This window comes from Triticum urartu, chromosome 6A, assembly GCF_056163025.1.
Source record: "Triticum urartu cultivar PI428250 chromosome 6A, HENAU_Tu73, whole genome shotgun sequence".
Classification (NCBI taxonomy): domain Eukaryota; kingdom Viridiplantae; phylum Streptophyta; class Magnoliopsida; order Poales; family Poaceae; genus Triticum; species Triticum urartu.
The window spans coordinates 594,685,817-594,707,336 of NC_141878.1; the positions used below are offsets into that span (position 1 = coordinate 594,685,817).

The 21,520-nt window shown below is 44.7% G+C and overlaps 2 protein-coding genes and 1 pseudogene across 7 annotated transcripts; 2 read left to right on the top strand and 1 right to left on the bottom strand.

Annotated features, from left to right (window-relative positions):
- The first annotated feature begins 5,112 nt into the window (after positions 1 to 5,112).
- Positions 5,113 to 7,135, top strand: LOC125530253 (G-type lectin S-receptor-like serine/threonine-protein kinase SD2-5). Of its 2 annotated transcripts, none has more exons than XM_048694646.2 (2): positions 5,113 to 5,691; positions 5,812 to 7,135. In XM_048694646.2, exons 1-2 carry the CDS (start codon positions 5,557 to 5,559, stop codon positions 6,841 to 6,843), a joined length of 1,167 nt encoding a protein of 388 aa, XP_048550603.2. In that variant the 5' UTR covers positions 5,113 to 5,556; the 3' UTR covers positions 6,844 to 7,135. The 2 variants fall into 2 exon arrangements, with proteins under 2 accessions (XP_048550603.2, XP_048550604.2); XM_048694647.2 differs by having other exon boundaries at positions 5,292 to 5,661.
- Positions 7,136 to 9,471: 2,336 nt separating this feature from the next.
- Positions 9,472 to 13,160, top strand: LOC147966930 (putative receptor-like protein kinase At5g20050; annotated as a pseudogene).
- Positions 13,161 to 13,307: 147 nt separating this feature from the next.
- Positions 13,308 to 21,249, bottom strand: LOC125530251 (putative disease resistance protein At1g50180). 5 transcript variants are annotated; one of them, XM_048694642.2, is made up of 5 exons: positions 20,891 to 21,249; positions 16,364 to 17,503; positions 14,680 to 16,278; positions 13,749 to 14,539; positions 13,308 to 13,654 (listed from the first exon to the last, which is right to left on the bottom strand). In XM_048694642.2, exons 3-5 carry the CDS (start codon positions 16,235 to 16,237, stop codon positions 13,628 to 13,630), a joined length of 2,376 nt encoding a protein of 791 aa, XP_048550599.2. In that variant the 5' UTR covers positions 16,238 to 16,278; positions 16,364 to 17,503; positions 20,891 to 21,249; the 3' UTR covers positions 13,308 to 13,627. The 5 variants fall into 5 exon arrangements, with proteins under 5 accessions (XP_048550599.2, XP_048550600.2, XP_087385290.1 ...); XM_048694643.2 differs by having other exon boundaries at positions 16,364 to 18,712; XM_087529164.1 differs by having other exon boundaries at positions 16,364 to 20,250.
- Between the last annotated feature and the right edge of the window lie 271 nt (positions 21,250 to 21,520).

Consider the following 21,520-nt stretch of genomic DNA (forward strand, 5'->3'; position numbering starts at 1 on the left):
TTTAGAGGCATGGATGCGCCGGCTAGAAGGGCAAGGCCAACCTCGACAATGTGTCGATGCTTGCGTTCTGCTGACCCGTTTTGCTGGTGAGCATGAGGACATGACACTTGATGTGAGACACCAAGTGTTTGGAAGAAGGAGTTTAACTTTTTGTACTCCCCTCCCTAGTCTGACTGGACAACGATGATTTTGCTGTCAAATTTTCGCTCAACAAGAGCTTGAAAGTTTTTGAACACTTGAAACACATCGGACCGTTTCTTTAAAAGATAGATCCAAGAAAATTTGCTAAAATCATCGATGAAGCTAACATAATAAGTGTGTCTGCCAACAGAAGTAGGGGCAGGACCCCAAACATCAAAAAAAATCAATTGTAGTGGTTTGGTAGAAACACTGCTAGAAGTAGGGTAAGGCAACTGATGACTTTTAGCTTTCTGACATGAATCACAAATTGTTTCATTATGACGCTCACCAACAAACGGGAGATTATTTTTCCTAAGTAAATTTTCAACTAAAGAAAAAGATGCATGTCCTAAACGATCATGCCATCGTGTGGACAAAAGCTTGATAGCACCACAAGCATATTTATTTGGTCCTCGAAACTCCGGAATCAACAGATAGAGGCCACCAACACATCTACCTCGATAGAGAACAGTCCTCGTTGCCTGATCCTTGATCAAAAAGAAGTAAGGGTGAAATTCAAGAAATACATGATTATCAAGGGCAATTCGATGGACAGAAAGAAGACTCTTGTTGGCACTAGGAACATGCAGAATTTTTCTAAGATGAATATTACGATGAGGGGTACGAAATATTGAGTGACTAAAGTGACTTATACTCATACCTTCTCCACTGGCAGTATGGATTTGATCCTTGCTGCGATATTTCTCCTTCATGGTTACTTTCTCGAGCTCATTGGTGATGTGGTTGGTAGCACCACTGTCAACATACCAGTTCGTGTCGACACCATATGAGCCATCAGCCGCCGCAGCGACCTTTTCTTCATCTTGGGAGTCGTAGTCGTCCTCCTCATACCTGTACCAGCAATCTTTTGCTGTATGCCCGACCTTGCCGCAGATCTGGCACTTAGGGGCGTCCGGACGGTTCCTGCCGCCGCCACCAGCACCGCGTCCACGGCGTCCTCACCCACCAGATTGGGGTGGCGCTGCGCCACGGTTGCTGCCGCCGGACCTGCCCTTGTTGCGAGAGGAGCCACGGGAGCGAGAGCCGCCGCCCCACCCGCGAGTGGCCGCGTTCGCGGATGATTTGAAGCCGCCGTCACCGGCCCCCTGGAAGTGAGCCATGCGCTGATCGAAATTGGATAACATGGCAAAGAGTTCATCAAGGGTTACCCCGGTCACGCGAGCGTCGAGGGCAGACACCAAAGGCTGATAGTCGGCGTCGAGCCCATGGATGATGTAGGAGGCGAGTTCGTCGTCGGGGATCGCCTTGCCTGCGGCGGCTAGCTCGTCGGCGTAGCCGCGCATGGTGGCGAAGTAGGAGGCAACGGAGAGACTCCCCTTCTGCGCGTTGATGAGGGACGTTCGTATGTTGTTGATGCGGCTGGCGGACTGGGACGAGAACATCCCAGCGAGCGTCGTCCAGAGCACGCCCGCGGTGGTGACCATGGTCACCGTGAGCAGCACCTCACGCGTCAGGTTGTTCAGCAGGTATCCCAGAACCTGCTGATCCTCCCGGACCCAGATTGGGTGGAGAGGGTTGGGCGTTGATGAAACCTCCTTGCCGTCCTTGGTGGTGACGAGGAGTTTCGCCGGCTCCGGCTGGGTGCCGTCGACGTAGCCGTAGACACCGGCGCCACGCAGCTGAGGGATGACTTGCGTGCGCCATAGCACATAATTTGTGCGGGTTAGCTTCTCGGTAACTTGGCCATTGAGGCTGGTTTGGGATGCGCCGGAGGTGGAAGACATGGCTAGGGCTAGATGGAGTTTGCAGGGAGCTTTGATGGGAGAAGGATAGCTCTGACTACCATGTGCGAATAGCTGGAAACGTCTTGCCTGTTGAGGCCGACGGGTACGTGTTAATATAGGCGGGGCGCACCTCCCGTACAGCGCATACAAAATAGTTTGGATACAGGAGATATTCAGGGAGAAGATAGAACTTGGAGAGAAAGAAACAACTCATGTATATCTATCCTATATCTATCCTAACTACCTCCAGGTGCGGGTCAAGGATGACACGCCAATGTACGCAATGTACGCGCCAATATACGCCAATGTATACCGTACCAATATAACAGCATGTTTGACAGAAATTGCTCCCATGAAGCCCTTCTTGATCATGTTTCTCTTCTTGATGTAGTCTGCAGCTTCGATGACATTCTCAGCCTGATATGCAGCATCCCTGATCTGGCTCAATAAGATAGCAACTGTTTCAATTCCAGATCTACGTTTGCTCTCGGCGTCTCTAAGGTAGCCCTGCAGCCTGATCAGTTCATCTTTCAAGAAGGCCACTTCAAGTGTGACCCCGCATAAGAAACTGGTCTCCTGAACAGCAAGATTACCCACGTTCCCAAGAACGGCGCTCACAGCAGACTGTGCCATTGTTCAATCTAACAGAAAGCAGGTTTACAACCTCTTTTTAATTACCTTCCAGCTACGTACACTAGCAAACGACCTGCGGGAGCGAAAACAATGAGTGAGCAGGCCAGTTCAGTTCAGATAGAGGGGGAGACAGAGAGATAGAGACTTGCCAGGGGGATTGAGTGCTGGAGTGTGATGCCTTCTCCACCTTAGTGTGCCGCTCCGCTCATCTGTTCCGTAGAGCGGCAGCTTGTGCAGACTGCCAAGAAGGGGATCGCCGGCGGCCTTTGGTGTGTGGGCAGTTTGGGGGCACGGCCAGAACGAGCTGTGAGACAAGGCGTCCCAGGGGACTTTGGAGATTGGGCATATCAGCTCGTACATTAAGTGTAAAGTCCAAACTGCACGTGCTTTCAGCAGCTTGTACATTAACTAAGGCTCAAGTGTAGTGAATTAATAGCGCAAATGCGAATGAGTCATGGTCAGCGCCTCAAAAACTGTGATGCTTGATTGGATCGAGTAGGCAAAGCATGTGATTCTCTGAATGGTTGAACAACGTACCCATCTTAGTAAACAGGTTCTTGCAAGCTAAGACATTATGGTGGCTGATGGGAGCAAGCTAACAAGCATGTGATTTGATGCTCTTAGCAACCCACCCAATAACGAAGAGTTGACCGGCTGAATCTTATCTTACTGTTACTAGAGGCTCCACACTGATCCATAGTTAGAAATCTACCCGTTGGATGTGAGATCGATGGATGGGCATTGGTGGCAATGTTGTGCAGGCAAATATGCTTCAGAGAGTAAAGCACCCATCCATTCCACACAAAATCAAAGAAGCAAAAGGTGCTTCCACCAAGGAAACTCGAGAACGAAAAGCCTGCTCTATTGATGGAGTTAAATGGTTCTCATTTGGTTTCACCTGTTTGCGTGCCTCCGTTCAGTCAGCTCAACATCTCCGTCATATGTAGACAGATCCATGGTGAGCTTTTTCTGGTGACAGGAACTCTTCCATTCTGAATCTTGAAGTAATATCTGAGAAGATTACACAAAATCTTAGCAACCCAAACATAGAAGATACTCCCTCTGTAGTGATCTAAACGCTCTTATATTTCTTTACAAAGGGAGTAGTTATTTAAATTATTTTGAGACCAATATGGTGGAGATCGAAACAAAGCTCTTGCAGATTTTATTCAGTCACCCATTTTCTAATTGGCTATGATGGTAATATCTCACGAAGAGTTATAACCCACTCACTACATTTTCAGTTGAAAGCAGCACACAAGAAAAGGAGAAGGAACTGCTCAATGAAGTCCTGAAGCTGCAGTGGTGGTAAGTATCCCTTATCTGATCTTTCTGAACCAAAAACAAGAAAAAAAGAAAAATCATGAAAGTTTGATCGCCGCAGGTTATTATTTTCACAGGAAGAGGTGCAGAGGCTCGAAGCAAAGGCATCCATTCCCAGCTACCAATATTTGTCTCCATATAATATTGTATGTTGAATGTGATTGATTGCCCCGAATGTTGCTTCTTGAAATCGAACTGCATAGGGAGGGCTAAGATTTCGTGGAATCTTCAGTATATTTCACTCTTGCATATATTAGTAATAGTGCAAAACTTCTTTGATATCCAACATCTGTACACTTGCAGAATATCACCCATCCATGGCAAAATTAGTGAACATGTTACCAGAAAGCTTCCAGAGTCAAACAAAGACGCCCAACCCACCTATTACATCCTGTGGCTGCCCTGTGACACAATTGCAGAGGAAAATATTAGTGCTTCTGAAAAATGTTTGGTATGCCGCAGTAACGACTATTGTCTATGAGATTGGGTTTTCAACTCAATAAGCATTCCCACTGTAAACTGTATGGCGTAAAATATTGGAACAGTGTGAAGTAGTAGTTGGTACATGAGGTCCGTGTGTTTTAGAAACTCCTGCTGATAGAAATATCAATGATGTTTGTCAGGCTATGGCATTATGGCAGCAGATTTCACTTGAAACAGTTTGCAGCTTAGCTAGGCAGAAGGCCTATTAAAAAATAATTATTACTATATATTGTCGCTCATGTGGATTGTTTTCATCCTCACCATAGCAAGGTGTTCGCTGTCACCTCATTGTTGGATTCCCGAATCTTTACATGAGTGAGTGATTGCTATGATCAGAGATCCAGGAGGCCCGCTATCAAATTCAGCCGGCCATGCTCTTGTCATAGGCCGACGCTCACCCGAGAATCAGCAAGTGTAAAATAAGACATGGCTATGGTTAAAAAGAAGGCATGTATGGTTAAATCTCTCAGTGCACATTAACAGGAGGTTGCACATAGATGCAACTGCCAAGTTGACTTTGACTCTAGACCATAGGTACATGCTGCTTTATTTGACTCCAGAGGAAGATGTGTGGTTTAAATTCTTTCAGTGCTGGTCAGGGATCCAAGATAACGAGTGTTTGGCTGCCCTTCTCCGTTCGTATGCACCACAAGTTATGGTGAATGAGATATTTTGGCCGCTTGGTTGAGAAGCCAGCCAGCTTCTTCAAGCTCTTATCCATACCAAACAATATATATATGTAAGTCATCTTAACCAATGAAAATCAAATCATAACAAGAATGGTAGCGGTGAGCATCTCTCCAGCTCTCCACCTCCTGCCTCTCATCCTCCTGTTTCTCCTTGCCACCAATGAGGGTGCCACATTAAACATCACCAACCAATGCTCCTACACCGTGTGGCCGGCCATTGTGCCGATGGGCGGCGGCATGCAGCTTGATCCGGGCAAGTGGTGGACATTGGACATGCCTGCTGGCACTGCTGCTGGTTGTGTGTGGGCGCGAACGGGCTGCATATTTGATGCCAAAGGAAACGGCTCGTGCCAAACGGGCGACTGTGGCGGCATGCTTGCTTGTGCGAGGAACGGTCAGCCACCCAACACGGTGGCTGAGTTTGCACTCGGCCGGTTCAACAACACGGATGTCTTCAACATCTCCCTCGTCCTCGGCTTCAACGTGCCCATGGAATTCTACCGATGCCAGCCCAGGGAGGGCCAGACTGCAACAAGGGGATGCACTGCAACTACCCCATGGATTATTCCTCGAGCACTTTGACTTGCCCGACAGGCACTAACTACCAGGTCGTTTTCTGTCCCTCAACTTCAGGGAAGGTAGAGGCACTAGTTTTAGTCTATCTAATTATTTTTTAATTTATTTTCCTCATGGCACTGTTCTGCATCATGCCCTGGTTGATATATAAATGCTTCGTATCTATACGAAGAAGACGACAGTGGCGCAGGGAGATGGCTGAGGAAGAGCTCGGGGAGCTCCAAGGAACACCAATGAGGTTCACATTTCAACAATTAAATGTAGCAACCGAGCAATTCATACACAAGCTTGGAGAAGGAGGATTTGGACCTGTTTTCAAGGGACAGTTTGGTGAGGACATAATTGCAGTGAAGTGTCTGGATCAAACTGGTCAGGGAAATACAGAATTTCTGGCAGAAATTCAAACAATTGGTAGCATACATCATATCAATCTTGTGAGACTGATTGGTTTCTGTGCAGAGAAATCATACAAACTCTTGGTGTATGAGTATATGCCCAAAGGATCCTTGGACAGGTGGATTTATTCTCGAGGTGATAATACTGCTCCTCGGCTAGATTGGAGGATGCGGCACAAAATTATTATTCAGATAGCTAAGGCCCTCTCTTATCTCCATGAGGAGTGCATGGACATAATTGCTCATTTGGATGTCAAACCACAAAATATCCTATTAGATGATGATTTCAATGCTAAACTTTCTGATTTTGGATTGTGTAAGCTTATAAATAGGGATAAGAGCCAAGTGATTACTAGAATGAGAGGCACACGAGGATATTTGGCTCCTGAATGGTTGACAATGCAAATCTCAGAAAAAGCCGACGTATACAGCTTTGGCATTGTGATCATGGAAATCGTCAGTGGAAGAAAGAACCTTGACACTTCCCTGTTTGAAGAGAGCATGCATCTTATTACCCTATTGCAAGAGAAGGTGAAGTGTGATTGTTTGGTCGATTTGATTGATAAGCACAATGCTACCATGCAAGTACACAAGGAAGAAGTAATTCAGATGATGAAGCTCGCAATGTGGTGCTTGCAAATTGATTCTAAAAAAAGGCCTAAAATGTCTCAAGTCGTCGAAGTCTTGGAAGGTACCATGAATGCAGATACCAATATAGACCATAACTTCGTTGCAACAAGTCCAGCAAGCTATGGTATTGCTGGAAATGTGATGTTCTCAAGTCCACCCCTAGCCTCCGGCTTATCTGGCCCTAGGTAAAAGAGGGGGCGGGGACAAAGAGGATAGAGAATTAATATGTGCAAGGAAATTTTAAGCGCTGGAGTTAGGCAAGCGTTTTGCGTTTTGTATGGACTCCATACAGGGCAGTGAACACGGGTTACTCAGAACTGATTTTTGAAGCATACAAGGCATCTATCAGCCTATAACAGCAGTTTTCAAGGAAAAGTAGCAGGCATGCATAATTGTATATTCATATTACTAAAATATACTATTGTAGTCTTGTAAGACAGACATGTAATGCTTCATTTTCAAGTAAGAATTTGCATTAATACCTTGAGTTTCTTGGTCTTGCTCTTTTCTTGTTGTGCAACTTCTCCAAGTCCAATCGCCAATGAAAAGAGCTATATGCACCATACAAAATGTTAACAACTTTCTTCCAATGGAAAGGAAGCATTAGCTAGTCGCTTGTGTGGCTTTATTCATCCTTGACATGGTGTAGATGACTAGCCAAGTAGCCATCCTCACCATAGCAAGGTGTTCTCTGTCACCTCATTACTCAGTCCCCTAATCCTTACACGAGTGTCACCTCATTATTCCAGGTCAGGCTCGCTATCAAATTCATCCGGTTGTGCTCTCGTCATAGGCTGACAACACTCACCCGAGAATCAGCAAGTATAAATAAAACATGGCTATGGTTTTATAAGAAGACATGAATAGTAAAATCTGACAGTGCACAGTAATAAGAGGTTGCACATAGATGCATCTGCCAAGTTCTTACAGAGTGTTTTTGCCTCTAGATCATAGCTACACGCAGTTGTCTTTGACTCCAGAGAAAGATTGTTTAAATTCTTTCAGTGCTGGCCAGGGAACCAAGATAACAAGTCTTTGGCTTCCCTTCTCGGTTGGCATGCATCACAAGTTATGGTAGCCTCTTGGTTGAGAGGCCAGGCTGCTTCCTCCAAGCCCTTATCCATACCAAATAAATTATATATCATTTTAACCAATGAAAATCATAATACGAATGGCAGTGGTGAGTATCTCTTCAGCTCTCCACATACTGCCTCTCCTCCTCCTGTTTCTCCTTGCCACCAATGAGGGCACCACATTAAACATCACCAACCAATGCTCCTACACCGTGTGGCTGGCCGCTGTGCCGGTGGGCGGTGGCATGCAGCTTGATCCGGGCAAGTGGTGGACTGTGGAGTGGGGGCAAATTTCAGCATCTTATAACATCCAGATTATTAATATTGACAGATCTGAATTGCTAATGTGATTATGTGAACTGTTGCTTCTTGAAATCGAGCTGCATCAAGAGGGCTAAGAACCCATCATCACATTAACAAAGAGGGATTTGTCCTAATGGACTTTCATATGTGGTGCCGGTGAGTTGTGTCTTGCAATCAAAATATAGTGTGTGGTTTCCCCCTACACCGATGATTTGAGCCCCATATATCAGTATATTTCACCCTTGCATATACTCCCTCTGTTCCTAAATATTTGTCTTTCTAGAGATTTCAACAAGTGACTACATACGGAGCAAAATGAGTGAATCTACACTTCAAAATATGTCTATATACATCCGTATGTGGTAGTCCATTTGAACTCTAAAAATACAAATATTTAGGAACGGAGGGAGTATCGGTAATATTGCAAACCTTCTCTGATATACAACATACGTATGCTTGCAGAATATCACCCATCCATGGAAAAATTAGTGAATATGTTACCAGAAAGCTTCCAGATTCGATGAAATGCCGCCCAACCCACCTATTTCATCCCGTGTCCGCCCTGTGACACAATTGTAGAGGAACATGTTAGTGATTCTGAAAATTGTTCGGTGTGCCACAATAATGACTATTGTCTATGAGATTTGGTTTTAACTCAATAAGCATTCCCACAGTAAACTGTATGGCGTAAAAAAATTGAAGTGTGAAGTAGTAGTTGGTACATGAGAAGTTAATGCTTACTTTCAAGTGTACATGATCCGTGTGTTTTAGACACTCCTTCTCATTGAAAGATCAATGATGTTTGTCAGGCTATGGCATTATGGCAGCAGATTTCACTTGACAACAGTTTGCAACTTAGCAATAGGCAGAAGGCCTATTAATAAATTGTGATTACCATATATGCCGCGTTATGGATTGTTTTCATCCGTGACGTGGTTTAGTCGACTAGCCATTCTCACCATAGCAAGGTGTTCGCTGTCACCTCATTGCGGGGTTCCCGAATCCTTACATGAGTGAGAGATTGCTAGGATCAGAGATCCAGGTTAGACTCGCTATCAAATTGAACCGGCCATGCTCTTGTCATAGGCCGACACTAACCCGAGAATCAAGTGTAAAATAAGACATGGCTATGGTTAAATCTCTCAGTGCACAGTAACAAGAGGTTGCAGATAGATGCAGCTGCCAAGTTGACTTTTACTCTAGACCATAGGTACACGCTGCTTTCTTTGACTCCAGAGGAAGATGTGTGGTTTATATTCTTTCAGTGCTGGTCAGGAATTCAAGATAACTAGTGTTTGGCTACCCTTCCCATTCGTATGCATCACAATTTATGGTGGTTGAGATATTTTGGCCGCTTGGTTGAGAAGCCAGCCAGCTTCATCCAAGCTCTTATCCATAACAATTATTATATATGAATCATCTTAACCAATGAAAATCAAACTGTAACACAAATGGCAGCGGTGAGTATCTCTCCAGCTTTCCGCCTCCTGCCTCTCCTCCTCCTGTTTCTCCTTGTCACCAATGAGGGCGCCACATTGAACATCACCAACCAATGCTCCTACACCGTGTGGCCCGCCGCTGTGCCGGTGGGCGGCGGCATGCAGCTTGATCCGGGCAAGTGGTGGACACTGGACGTGCCTGCTGGCACCGCTGGTGGTCGTGTGTGGGCGCGCACAGGCTGCATATTTGATGCCAACGGAAACGGCTCGTGCCAAACAGGCGACTGCGGCGGCGAGCTTGTCTGTGCGAGGAATGGTCAGCCACCCAACACGGTGGCTGAGTTTGCACTCGGCCAGTTCAACAACACCGATGTCTTCAACATCTCCCTCGTCCTCGGCTTCAACGTCCCCATGGAATTTCTGCCGGTGCCAACCCATGGTGGGCCAGATTGCAGCAAGGGGCCGCGCTGCGTAGCTGACATCACATCACAGTGTCCAAGCAACCTCAAGGTTCCGGGGGGTTGCAACAACGCGTGCACCAGGAACAGATCAAACAGTTGCAAACCCACCACATATTTGAGGTTCTTTAAGCAGCTATGTCCTGATGCATACAGCTACCCCAAGGACTATTCCTCAAGCACTTTCACTTGCCCTACAGGCACCAATTACCAGGTCGTCTTCTGTCCCCCGATCAATCCATCGTCTTTGCTTCCAAGCCCTTCTGCATCTATTCCTACTAGGAAGACAAGCATAGGATCCCCATCTGACATTGGAATCTCATTCCGAGCTGGTCTATCTGTTATGAGTAAATTTCTTCTTGCACGGACAATACTTGGTTGCATATTCTATTTAATCTATGCATACATCCATTTTGTTCTACGTAAACGACGACACCAGGTGCCGGAGGGAAGAGAAGAAGAGTTTGGGAATCTAAAAGGGACGCCAATGAGGTTGACATTTCAACAATTAGATATTGCAACTGAGCAATTCAGGGAAAAGCTCGGCGAGGGAGGATTTGGGTCTGTTTTTGAAGGACAGCTTGGTGATGAAAGAATTGCAGTAAAATGTTTGGATCATGCTGGTCATGGAGAAAAGGAATTTTTGGCAGAGGTTCATACAATTGGCAGCATCCATCATATAAATTTGGTGAGATTGATTGGTTTCTGTGCCGAGAAGTCAAGGAGGCTCTTGGTTTATGAGTATATGGCCAAAGGATCCTTGGACAGGTGGATCTATTGTTGGCATGACAGCAATGCTCCTCCTCTAGATTGGAGGACGCGTTGTAAGATTATTGCTAACGTCGCTAAAGGCCTGTCTTATCTTCACGAGGAGTGCACCAAAAGATTGTTCATTTGGATATCAAACCGCAGAATATCCTCTTGGATGAAAACTTCAATGCCAAAATTTCTGATTTTGGACTATGCAAGCTCATTGACAGGGATACGAGTGAAGTGGTTACTAGAATGAGAGGCACACCAGGCTATTTGGCTCCTGAATGGTTGACATCGCAGATCACGGAAAAGGCCGATGTCTACAGCTTTGGCGTTGTGGTCATGGAAATAATCAGTGGAAGAAAGAACCTCGACACCTCTCAACCTGAAGAGAGCATCCATCTTATCACCCTATTGGAAGAAAAGGTGAAGAGTGATCAATTAGCAGATCTAGTCGACAAGCAGAGTGATGACATGCAAGTGAACAAGCAAGAGGTGATTCGGATGATGAGGATGGCAATGTGGTGTTTGCAGATTGATTGCAAAAAGAGGCCGAAAATGTCAGAGGTTGTCAAAGTCTTGGAAGGCACCATAAACACGGAAAACAACATAGATTATAAGTTTGTTGCAACAACTACAGTGAACTTTGGCGTGGCAGGAGATGCATGCTCCTCAGCTCCACCTTTGGCTTCAGATGTATCAGGCCCCAGATGAAACGGGACTATCCTGAGAAGATAGGCAACCAGATTATGTATAGGAGATCTGTGAGTCCACAAAAAAAAAACATGTTTTGTTGTATTTTTATCAAATTACAGCAATCCGAAGCCCCTTACTATAGTTATTTTCATTCTTGTTATCCATCTGCGTCTCCTCTGCAGTAGAATAATACAATATGTAAGAGGAAGGAACTACCCGAAGGTTATTTTTCTTATTCAAAAAATTCTACTCCCAGAAGAGCTTTGAATTGGATTAGTCTCGTACCTACAAATCCTTCTCTTGGGGAGAAGACAGACCCCGGAGCCCCGGTTTGGTGAATGGTAACATTGTAGTTCCGTTTAAGCTGAGCATCTTCATCTCACCCTAGCTTATCAGACTTGCAGAACATCTTAGGTTTGCAAACAATCTTTTTACAGAGCAGATAAAAGGAACATGGTTCTGTTCCTCTGCTCAGCCCCTCGCACTGCAAAGCAAATCACTTTCAAGTCAAAACAGCTACTGTGAAACAGAGGAAGTGGATGGCTTTTTCTTTTAAGGTTTTCCTATTTAACAAGAACTTGTTCCAACATGTTGTTACTGTCGTTTCAGATATCTGTTTATAAATGGCATTGACACTCTGTTTCTTGTTGTTTCTACACAAGACAAGCGTGTACGTAGAACCACAAGTCCACACAAGATTATCTGATTAAAGATGTCATGTGGTAAATCAGAAGATGAAAAAGCATAAATCGTACTAATAGATCGTAGCAGCTCCACTCTACAGGACTGGGTTATGTTGTTCTGTTTTTCTTTCGGTCAGATCTGTAAATAGGTCTGTTGTTTGTATGCAAGAACAAGCTTGTAGGCAGCACCACATGTCCACACAAGCTTATCTGATTCAAGATGTCATGTGGGTAAATCAATCAAGAGATGAAAAGGCATAAATCGTGGGTCGTACCAGTTCCACTCTACTGGACTAGATTACAAATATAGATGGTAAAATCTTGTGTTTGGGCTCTAGGATTATGCTGCATAAGTTAAGAGGGGAATCTCATGAGAGTTCAGAGAGCGAAAACTCATACCTGTTTCCCCGTGCCGCCGTACGTCCCAATGGGACTTGACAGTCGCGGCACAGCACAGGTCGCACTTTCCCGAGTTCCCGCCGGCGCCTATCTCTGTCGGCCTCGCGGCGCCAGCATGCTCGCCGGCCACCATTGGTCTCCTCTGTACGTTCTTGATTCTGGAGGTGGTCCCCCGGCCATTCGAGGACAAAAAATCTAAAGGGATGTACATGAGCACAAGAGGAAAATAACACATAAAACCTAACAGACATTCGAGGACAAAAAATCTAAAGGAATGCAAGTGCTAAAAGGATAGCTGGAATCTTCAATTCAGGAAGACAGATCACATGTTTCTAAGAGTGCCTTCACAAAATATGTGGAAAGTAAATATCAAAATTCAGGTTCAGTTAACCAAAGCCAACAGTAGCTAGTCCATATAGGTTCAATATCCTGGTGAGATCAGAAATTAGCAAATAGTGGATCCATTTACCACAAAATGATTAAAAAAACTAGAAAAAACAATTTACCTTTCTGGGATCAAGAATTTGCTCAAATCCGCAGTATACTGAATCTTAGAATCATACTTTTCATGCGGATCATTGATTTGCAAAGTGTTGGTTCCACTATTTCAGACAGAAAATAAATATTAGAGACGGGGCGCTTTTCCAGCACACAATACTTACTTTTGCTTTGCTAAAGGAGATCAGGGCGAGCAAGTGAAGAAGAAGCGGTGTCGCTAGGGCTCTTGCCATCTCCATCGACCCCCCATTCGATACAGTAGTTATGATACAATATAATTAATGACATAGGAAAAACTTTGACGCTAAAGTGAGTGCTCGTTAATTGTTCTCAGAGACAAACAACATGAGCTAAAAATATCACAATATATATGGCTTGTTTGTGATAAACTTAATCCAAGAAAAATACAAATCATTTGATACAATACTTAACAGTCACACACACATTTATTGAGACAAATAGACAGAACGGCATGCATTGAAGAGCCCACATGACAGACATGAATCAACCATATACGCTAGATATTTGTCCATCCAATGGGAGAGCATAACCGGACCATAATGCCTTCATAACTAGGAAATAATAAGAATACTTGATCATCCCTGCTGTTCGAAGAGTACGACTTCCTTTGACATGCATTGTACATTTGGACCATACTTCAAACATAATCCTTAGAACGGAGTATGACTTTCTTTGACCTGCAAAAGGCAGTGTGTTATCATCCCTGGTGGTAAAATTGAATCAAAGAGAAATAATGGAAGGATGACATGAGGGAGGAGGAGGCATTATTACCTCGCATCCTTTCTGCTTCAGCCCTTTCACTGTCTTGTCACTCAAATAGTATTTTCTCAAATCACGAAGTGATACGGACCTAAGGGATGGAAGGTGCAACAATCCCTTGGGGATTCCGTCCATCTGCGGGCATCTTTTAAATGATAGGTGGAATAGCTTCGGCATTGCCCCAACCTCCATCCTCCAATTAATGGAACACATTTCAAGTGTTAACTCTTGCAGACGAGGAAACCCTTGGGCCTTGAAGCTCATGGTTTCAGTTTTAAAACCATTCAACCCCAGCATCACAAGACAAGGAAGCATCTCCAGGATCGGCATCGGATCTTTTTCAATTTCATAAATAGAAGCGAACATATGAAGCTCCCGTAGGCTTTTTTGAAATTGCACACTCCTTGGCAGAGAAATTCTAGGAATATCTATATACCTTAGAGTAGGTATATCCCAGAGGGAGTTTGATACTTCTGATTCATGCCGAAAGACCCCTGCCAGATCTATAGTCTGCAAGTAAAGGAGTTTCCTGACTGAAGAAGGAATAACCACATTTCTACATCTTCTCAATCCGAGGTGTCGCAAGTGAACGCACCCGCCAATTACTTCTGAGGAATTCTCCAGTCTCGCATTCTCAACATGAAGAACTCTTAGGAATCTTAGCTTGGGAAAAGATATTGATAAAAGTCCAAAGCCAAACAAAGCTCGGAGATTAGGTGATGCTTGTAGAATCTGCTCACTCGAATTTTGAAAAGAAGAACGATAGGATATCAGGTTATAAGATGAAGGTGCACCATCTTGTCCTGCATTTCGTTAGAGTCCATCAATATGTCAGCAACAAGTTATTACACAAGCAAACACAAAATACCGGACCTATATAAAGGAATCGATATATTTAAGAAAATGTATACAAATTGCATAGATGAAAGGAATCTAGCCTCACCTCTAGTAGTCTCATCGATGACATCAAGAAAACCATCTTGTGTTGCTTCTTCTATGCACCAGTCACGTAAGATGTCATGAATCTTTATCTTCTCAATCCATCCATAAATATCATTTGTTTCAACAACTTGTACCAAGCTTCTTTGGGTCAACTCAGTTACATACTTACGTGCTGTTTCTTCTAGTATATGCTTTGGTGTATGTGGAATCAAGCTTTCTGCTATCCATAAATTTATAAGGTCCGACACGGATATTATGAAATCCTCAGGAAAAGCAGCAAGATAGAGAAAACAGGATCTCAAATAATGATTCGGTAGGTCCTTGTAACTGCGAGCTATTATGCCCCACATCATCTGTGTGTCTTTGGTTGATGGCCAGCCCAACAGTACATCGGACCATGCTTGTGTGTTGAGATTCTTTGATAGATAACCCCCTAACACTGCAAGTGCAAGCGGTAATCCATCACATTTCTTTGTAAGCTTTCTCCCTAAGTTTTCAAACTTATCCAGATCATGTATGTTTGACCTTTTGTATGATGGTAAGGCTTTGCTACTAAGAAGTTCCCAGCTTTTCTCTTCATCTAAACATCTCAAAGAATGAACATGGGTTGGCATTTCAACGTGATTCGCAACATCTTCTTTTCTTGTAGTTAATAGTACTCTACTAAAGTTAGCCGCATCTGGAAAGGCCTTAATTGTTCTATTTATTTGCTCCCATGTATCTGTTTCCCACACATCATCGAGAACTACCAAGTATCTTTTCTTGATGAGGATATCATGGATCTTCTTTCCCACCTCATACTCATTCATTTCATCATTTATAGACAGACCAACATCACTCGGTATTTGCTTCACAATTTCCTTTAGTAAATCAATGACCTTGAATTTTTCAGAAACAGTCACCCAAACAAGCACCTCGAAGTGTTGTTTGACTCCGGATGCAGTGTACACTTTTCTAGCAACTGTCGTTTTTCCTGCACCACCCATAGCAACTATGGAGATAGCACTAAGCATATTCCCCCCCTGAACTAACTTATTGACTATTTCTCTGTACTCGTTCTCGAAACCAACCATGACAAAATCATCCTTAAAGTTTTGGTGTGCAAGGTCATAATCTTCTAGACACTCGTCCACATCTTGAATATCCAAGTCAATATTCAAGCGTTCTACACTCTGAAATATCTCATTGAGCTTCCTTCTTACACGCTGAATTTTAACACCAACTTTACGAAGGGTAGTCAAATCACCCGGTAAGCGAGCATACCTTGAGACTGCAGCCTTGAAGCCCTTCTTTATCATGTTTCTCTTCTTCATGTACTCTGCAGCTGCGATGGCATTCTCAGCCTCATATGCGGCATCCCTAATCTGGCTCACAAGAACAGCAACTCTTGCATTTCCAGATCTCCGTTTGCTCTCGGCATCTTTGAGGTAGGCCTGCATTCGCATTAGCTCATCTTTCAGGACTGCCACTTCAAAGGTGACCGCGCATACAAAACTTGTCCCCTGAACAGCAAGATTGCCCACGTTTGCAAGAACGGTGCTAACAGCGAACTCGGCCATTGGTTCTTGCCAAGAATTAGTGTCCTGGACTAGCGATCGACCTGATGAGAGCAGGAAAAATAATAAGTAAGCACATGCAGAGAGAGAGAGAGCGAGAGAGAGAGAGAGAGAGAGAGAGAGACTTGCCAAGGGGATAGCAGCGTGCTGCCTTCTCCTCTTCAGTGCGCCCCTCCGCTCATTGCCGGCGAGGAGCGACCGAGGAGCCTTTGGTGTGAAGGCGATCGCCGGTGATGTACATGGTTTAGGGGCACAACCACGACCAGAACGTGTTGCGAGTCAAGGTTTCCAAAAAGGAGCCTTTGGAGCCTGTCTATATTAGTGCATACACTATGTGCAAAGTCTAAACTGCACGTCATCCCCCGCCCCCCTCCCACACACAGACACACAGACACAAAAAAAGTCTAAACTGCACGTCCTTTGAGCAGTTGATTAGCTGTGGGTAGTGGGCTAGTGGCCCGTACATTAAGGCACAAGTTAATAAACTAACCATGACTTGTGAATGGCTCGAGGTCTTTGCCTAGCTAAAATATCATGGTGGCCAATGGGAGAAAGCTAACACAAGCATATGATTTGATGCTTTTATGGACCCACCTTAATTAATTACGGTGCAAACTAAGGGTTGACCGAATATCATCTCACTGTTACGAATTAGAGGCTCCTATTGAGCTTCCACATTGATCGTAGGAATTGTTATAAATCCAGCCATATGTTGGATGTTAAATCCATGGATGAGATTTAACTTTGCAATAGCCATTATTATTCCGTTACAGTCTTGCTCCATTAATTGATGCTCTGCTGGTTAAATCATTATTATTTGGTAAAATCCATGGGTGGATCTTACTATCTGGTTAAAAAAAAATCTAGCCACATTTTGCTCTCTTGATGCTACAGTCTTCCCCTCACTTGCAGGAACAAACACTTCATGTGGCCAAGCAGTTAAATGGTTATACTTTGGTTTCACCTGTTCATATGCCTTTGCAAAAATCAGCGCAGCATCTCCATCATCTGCATTATCTATAGAGATTCATGATAATCCCAGGTTCTAGTTAAAATGACAGCGATTACGAATCTTGAACTAGTATCTGTCGACAGTGTGGCTTGTATTCATCCTTGACATGGCATAGCTGACTAGCTAGGTGTTCAATATCACCTGATTGCTGAATTCCTGAATCCTTACATGAGTGAGTGATTGCTAGGATCAGAGATGCAGGTGAGGCTTGCTATCCAATTCAGACATCCATGCTCTTGTCATAGACTAAGGCTCACCTGAGAATCAGCAAGTGTAAAATAAGACATTGATACGGTTTTGAAAAAAGAAAGACATGCATGGTTAAATCTACCAGTGCATAACTAATTTTAGGGATGTACACTGGGTCCCGTTTAATCCCGTTTAAGCCCACTTATGGTCTAACAGTTCAATGAAGTTTTTTTTCTGGGGAAAATGAACTATCAACCTAGCTAAAGCTAACTAAACGGGACTTGCCGGCGCAGTTTATTGCATCATTTAAATCCCTAACAATAAGAGGTCACACATAGATGCACGCTTCTGTCCTCGACTCCAGAAGTCCAGATCATAGGTGCACGCTGCTGTCTTTGACTCCAGAGAAAGATGTGTGCTTGAAATTCTGTCAGTGCACGTCAGGGAACCGAGATAATGAGTCTTTATCCCACTCATAGCGTAGCAGACTTGCAGAATACCCTAGGTGTGCAAACCTTCTCTATGTACAACAGATAAACCAACGTGGTCATGTTCCTCTGCTCAGCTGCCCATTGTACTGCAAATCACTTCCAAGCTCCTATGTTTGATATTCAAAGCATGTGAAACAGCAACTATTATGAATTTGGTGAGATTGATTGGTTTCTGTGCCGAGAAGTCAAGGAGGCTTTTGGGTATATGGCCAAAGGATCCTTGCACAGGTAGATCTATTGTCAGCCTGACAGCAATGCTCCTCCTCTGGATTGGAGGACGCACTGTAAGATTATTTCTAACATCCCTAAAGGCCTCTCTTATCTTCACAAGGAGTGCACCAAAAGAAATGTACATTTGGATATCAAACCACAGAATATCCTCTTGGATTGAAAACTTCAATGCTACTCCCTCCGTTTCTAAATATAAGTCCTTTTAGAGATTTCAATACAAACTACATACGGATGTATATAGACATATTTTAGAGTGTAGATTCACCTATTTTGCTCCGTATGTAGTCCCTTGTTGGAATCTCTAAAAAGACTTATATTTAGGAACAAAGGGAGTAAAATGTCTGATTTTGGACTATGCAGGCTCATTGATAGGGATATAAGTGAAGTGCTTACTAGAATGAGAGGCACACCTGGCTATTTGGCTCCTGAATGATTGGCATCAAAGATCACGGAAAAGGCCGATGTCTACAGCTTTGGTGTTGTGGTCATGGAAATAATCAGTGGGAGAAAGAACATCGACAGTTCCCAGCCAGAAGAGAGCATCCATCTTATCACCTTATTGGAAGAAAAGGTGAAGAATGGTCAGTTAGCAGATCTAGTTGACAAGCAGAGTGAAGACATGCAAGTAGAGAAGCAAGAAGTGATTCAAGACATGCAAGTAGAGAAGCAAGAAGTGATTCGGATGATGAGGATGGCAATTCTGCAGATTGATTGCAAAAGAAGGCCGAAGGGGCGTTGGGTGCGGGCTCTGGGTCGGGGGAAACCCTTGACCAGCGAGGCCAGTCACGATGTTGGCGACGCCCATGGCACCGTTCTCCTTCTGTGTGGGCAACATCGAGACCTACACCTGGCCCTCCGCCTCTCGGTCCCGGGCGAAAGCCTGAAATCTCCGGATTGGGCGGTGGCGGCGCATCGGCGTCGCTTTCTTCTTGAAGGCGCTGCCTTGGGAGCTCTTCGTGGTCAGGGGCTCGGTGCGGTGGTGGTCTGCCGGTCTTCAGTACTGTCCATGCTCGGCAGCTGCGGTGTGCGTTTGGGTCTTGGCCGGAGACGGTGGCGATGTATGGGTGTCCTTTAGAGGTGAGGTCGACACGGCTGTTGTCCTATCCTCGGCAACTGGTTGGCCTGCCCATGCATGCTCAGGGGTGAGCTGCTCTGCCTGCCGACGGGACAACGTCCTTCGATCCAGGACGAGAGGGCAGGGGTGCCCTCTTCGGAGGCAGTGACGGGACAACAAGTTTGGCCTTGGGAGGGACAGCGTGTGGCTTTCCTCTGGCAGTGAATAGCTCCTTTGTCGCAGTCGTTGGTGACATGATCTGAGGCCGTCGTGGGCTCCGATGTCCTACTGGTCCTTCGGAGCTCGTTAGCCGTTCCGTAGAGTTGTGTATCCTGTCGTTTTATTTTCCGTTTTTTGTTGTATGGCCGGTTGTAATGTGTGGTTTGCTTTATATATAACGCAGGGCGAAAGCCTTTTTCGGTAAATGTCAGAGGTTGTCAAAGTTTTGGAAGGCACCATAAACACAGCAAGCAACATAGATTATAAGTTTGTTGCAACAACTCCAGTGCACTTTGGCGTGGCAGGAGATGCATGCTCCTCAGCTCCACCTTTGGCTTCAGATGTATCAGGCCCCAGATGAAACGAGACTGTCCCGAGAAGATAGGCAACCAGATTATGCATAGGAGATCTGTGCGTCCACACAAAAAAGAACATGGTTTGTTGTATTTTACCAAATTACAGCAATCCGAAGCCCCTTACTATAGTTATTTTCATTCTTGTTATCCATCTGCGTCTCCTCCGCATACAGTATGTAAGAGGAAGGAACTACCTGTAGGTTATTTTTCTTATGCAAAAAATTCTACTCCCAGAAGAGCTTTGAATTGGATTAGTCTCATACTTACAAATCCTTCTCTTGGGGAGGAGAAGACCCCAGAGCCCAGGTTTGGTGAGTAGTAACATTGTAGCTCTGTTTAAGCTGAGCATCTTCATCTCACCCTAGCTTATCAGACTTGCAGAACATCTCAGGTTTGCAAACAATCTTTTTACAGAGCAGATAAAAGGAACACGGTTCTGTTCCTCTGCTCAGCTTCCCCTTGCACTGCGAAGCAAATCACTTTCAAGTCAAAGCAGCTACTGTGAAACAGAGGAAGTGGATGCCTTCTTCTTTTACGGTTTTCCTATTTAACAAGAACTTGTTCCAGCATGTTATTGTTGTGGTTTCAAATCTCTGCATTATACATGGCATTGACACTTTGTTTCTTTCTTGCACTCAGAGCTGTGAGCTGCTCTGTTGTTTCTACACAAAACAACAAGCTTAAAGCAGCACATGTCTAGAAAAGATTATCTGATTCAAGATGTCATGTTGGTAAATCAGAAGATGAGAAAGCATAAGTCGTGCTACTAATAGCTCGTAGCAGCTCCACTCTAGTGGAGTGGGTTATGTTGTTCTGTTTTTCTTCTGGTCAGAGCTGTAAATGGTTCTGTTGTTTCTGTGCAAGAACAAGCTTGCAGGCAGCACCACATGTCCACACAAGTTTATCTGATTCAAGATGTCATGTTGGTAAATTAATCAAGAGATGAAAAGCATAAATCGTGGGCCATATCAGTTCCACTCTACTGGACTTATAGATTATACATGTAGATGATAAAATCTTGTGTTGGGGCTCTAGGACTATGCTGCATAACTTAAGATAAGAGGGGAATCAGAGATTCAGAGTTCAGAGAGCGGAAAACCATACCTCTCTCCCCGTGCCGCCGCCCGTCCGAATGGGACTTGCCATTCGCCGTACAGCACAGGTCGCGCTTTGCCGGGTTCCCTCCGGCGCCTATCCTCGTCCGCCCCGCGGCGCCAGCATGCTGGCCGGCCACCATCGGCCTCCTCTGTACGTTCTTGATTCTGGAGCTGGTCCCCCGCCCACTCCGTCGGGCAAGAGGTTGAGGAGGAACGCGAATTGGGGGATCATGGGGAAATACTACGGCGGTGGAGGAGGAGGAGGTGGAGGGGATCCCCGGCCGGTGGTTCTCCGGGTCGGCGAAGAGGAGGAGGAGACCGCCGGCAGCAGTGTTTTTTCTTTCTCCAATATAGAGAGGCTCGTTGTTTTGGGCTCAGCCTCGTGCGCGGCCCACTATTTACAGAGAAACACGGGCCTATTCCAACGCGAAAGAAACTTCTGCTGCCTGGTTTTTGTTGGGAGGAAAAGAGTTTTAAAATGACCCCCGATGTGTACATTTAATTCTCTTAGTCCATTCCATTCCATAGAAAAAAACAAATTATAGCTGTGAAATACTCCAAAACGGCAAGGTATGAAAAACTCAGGTAAAATATTCTTTTAACACAGTACAGACGCAAGCGCTCGTATATACGCGCA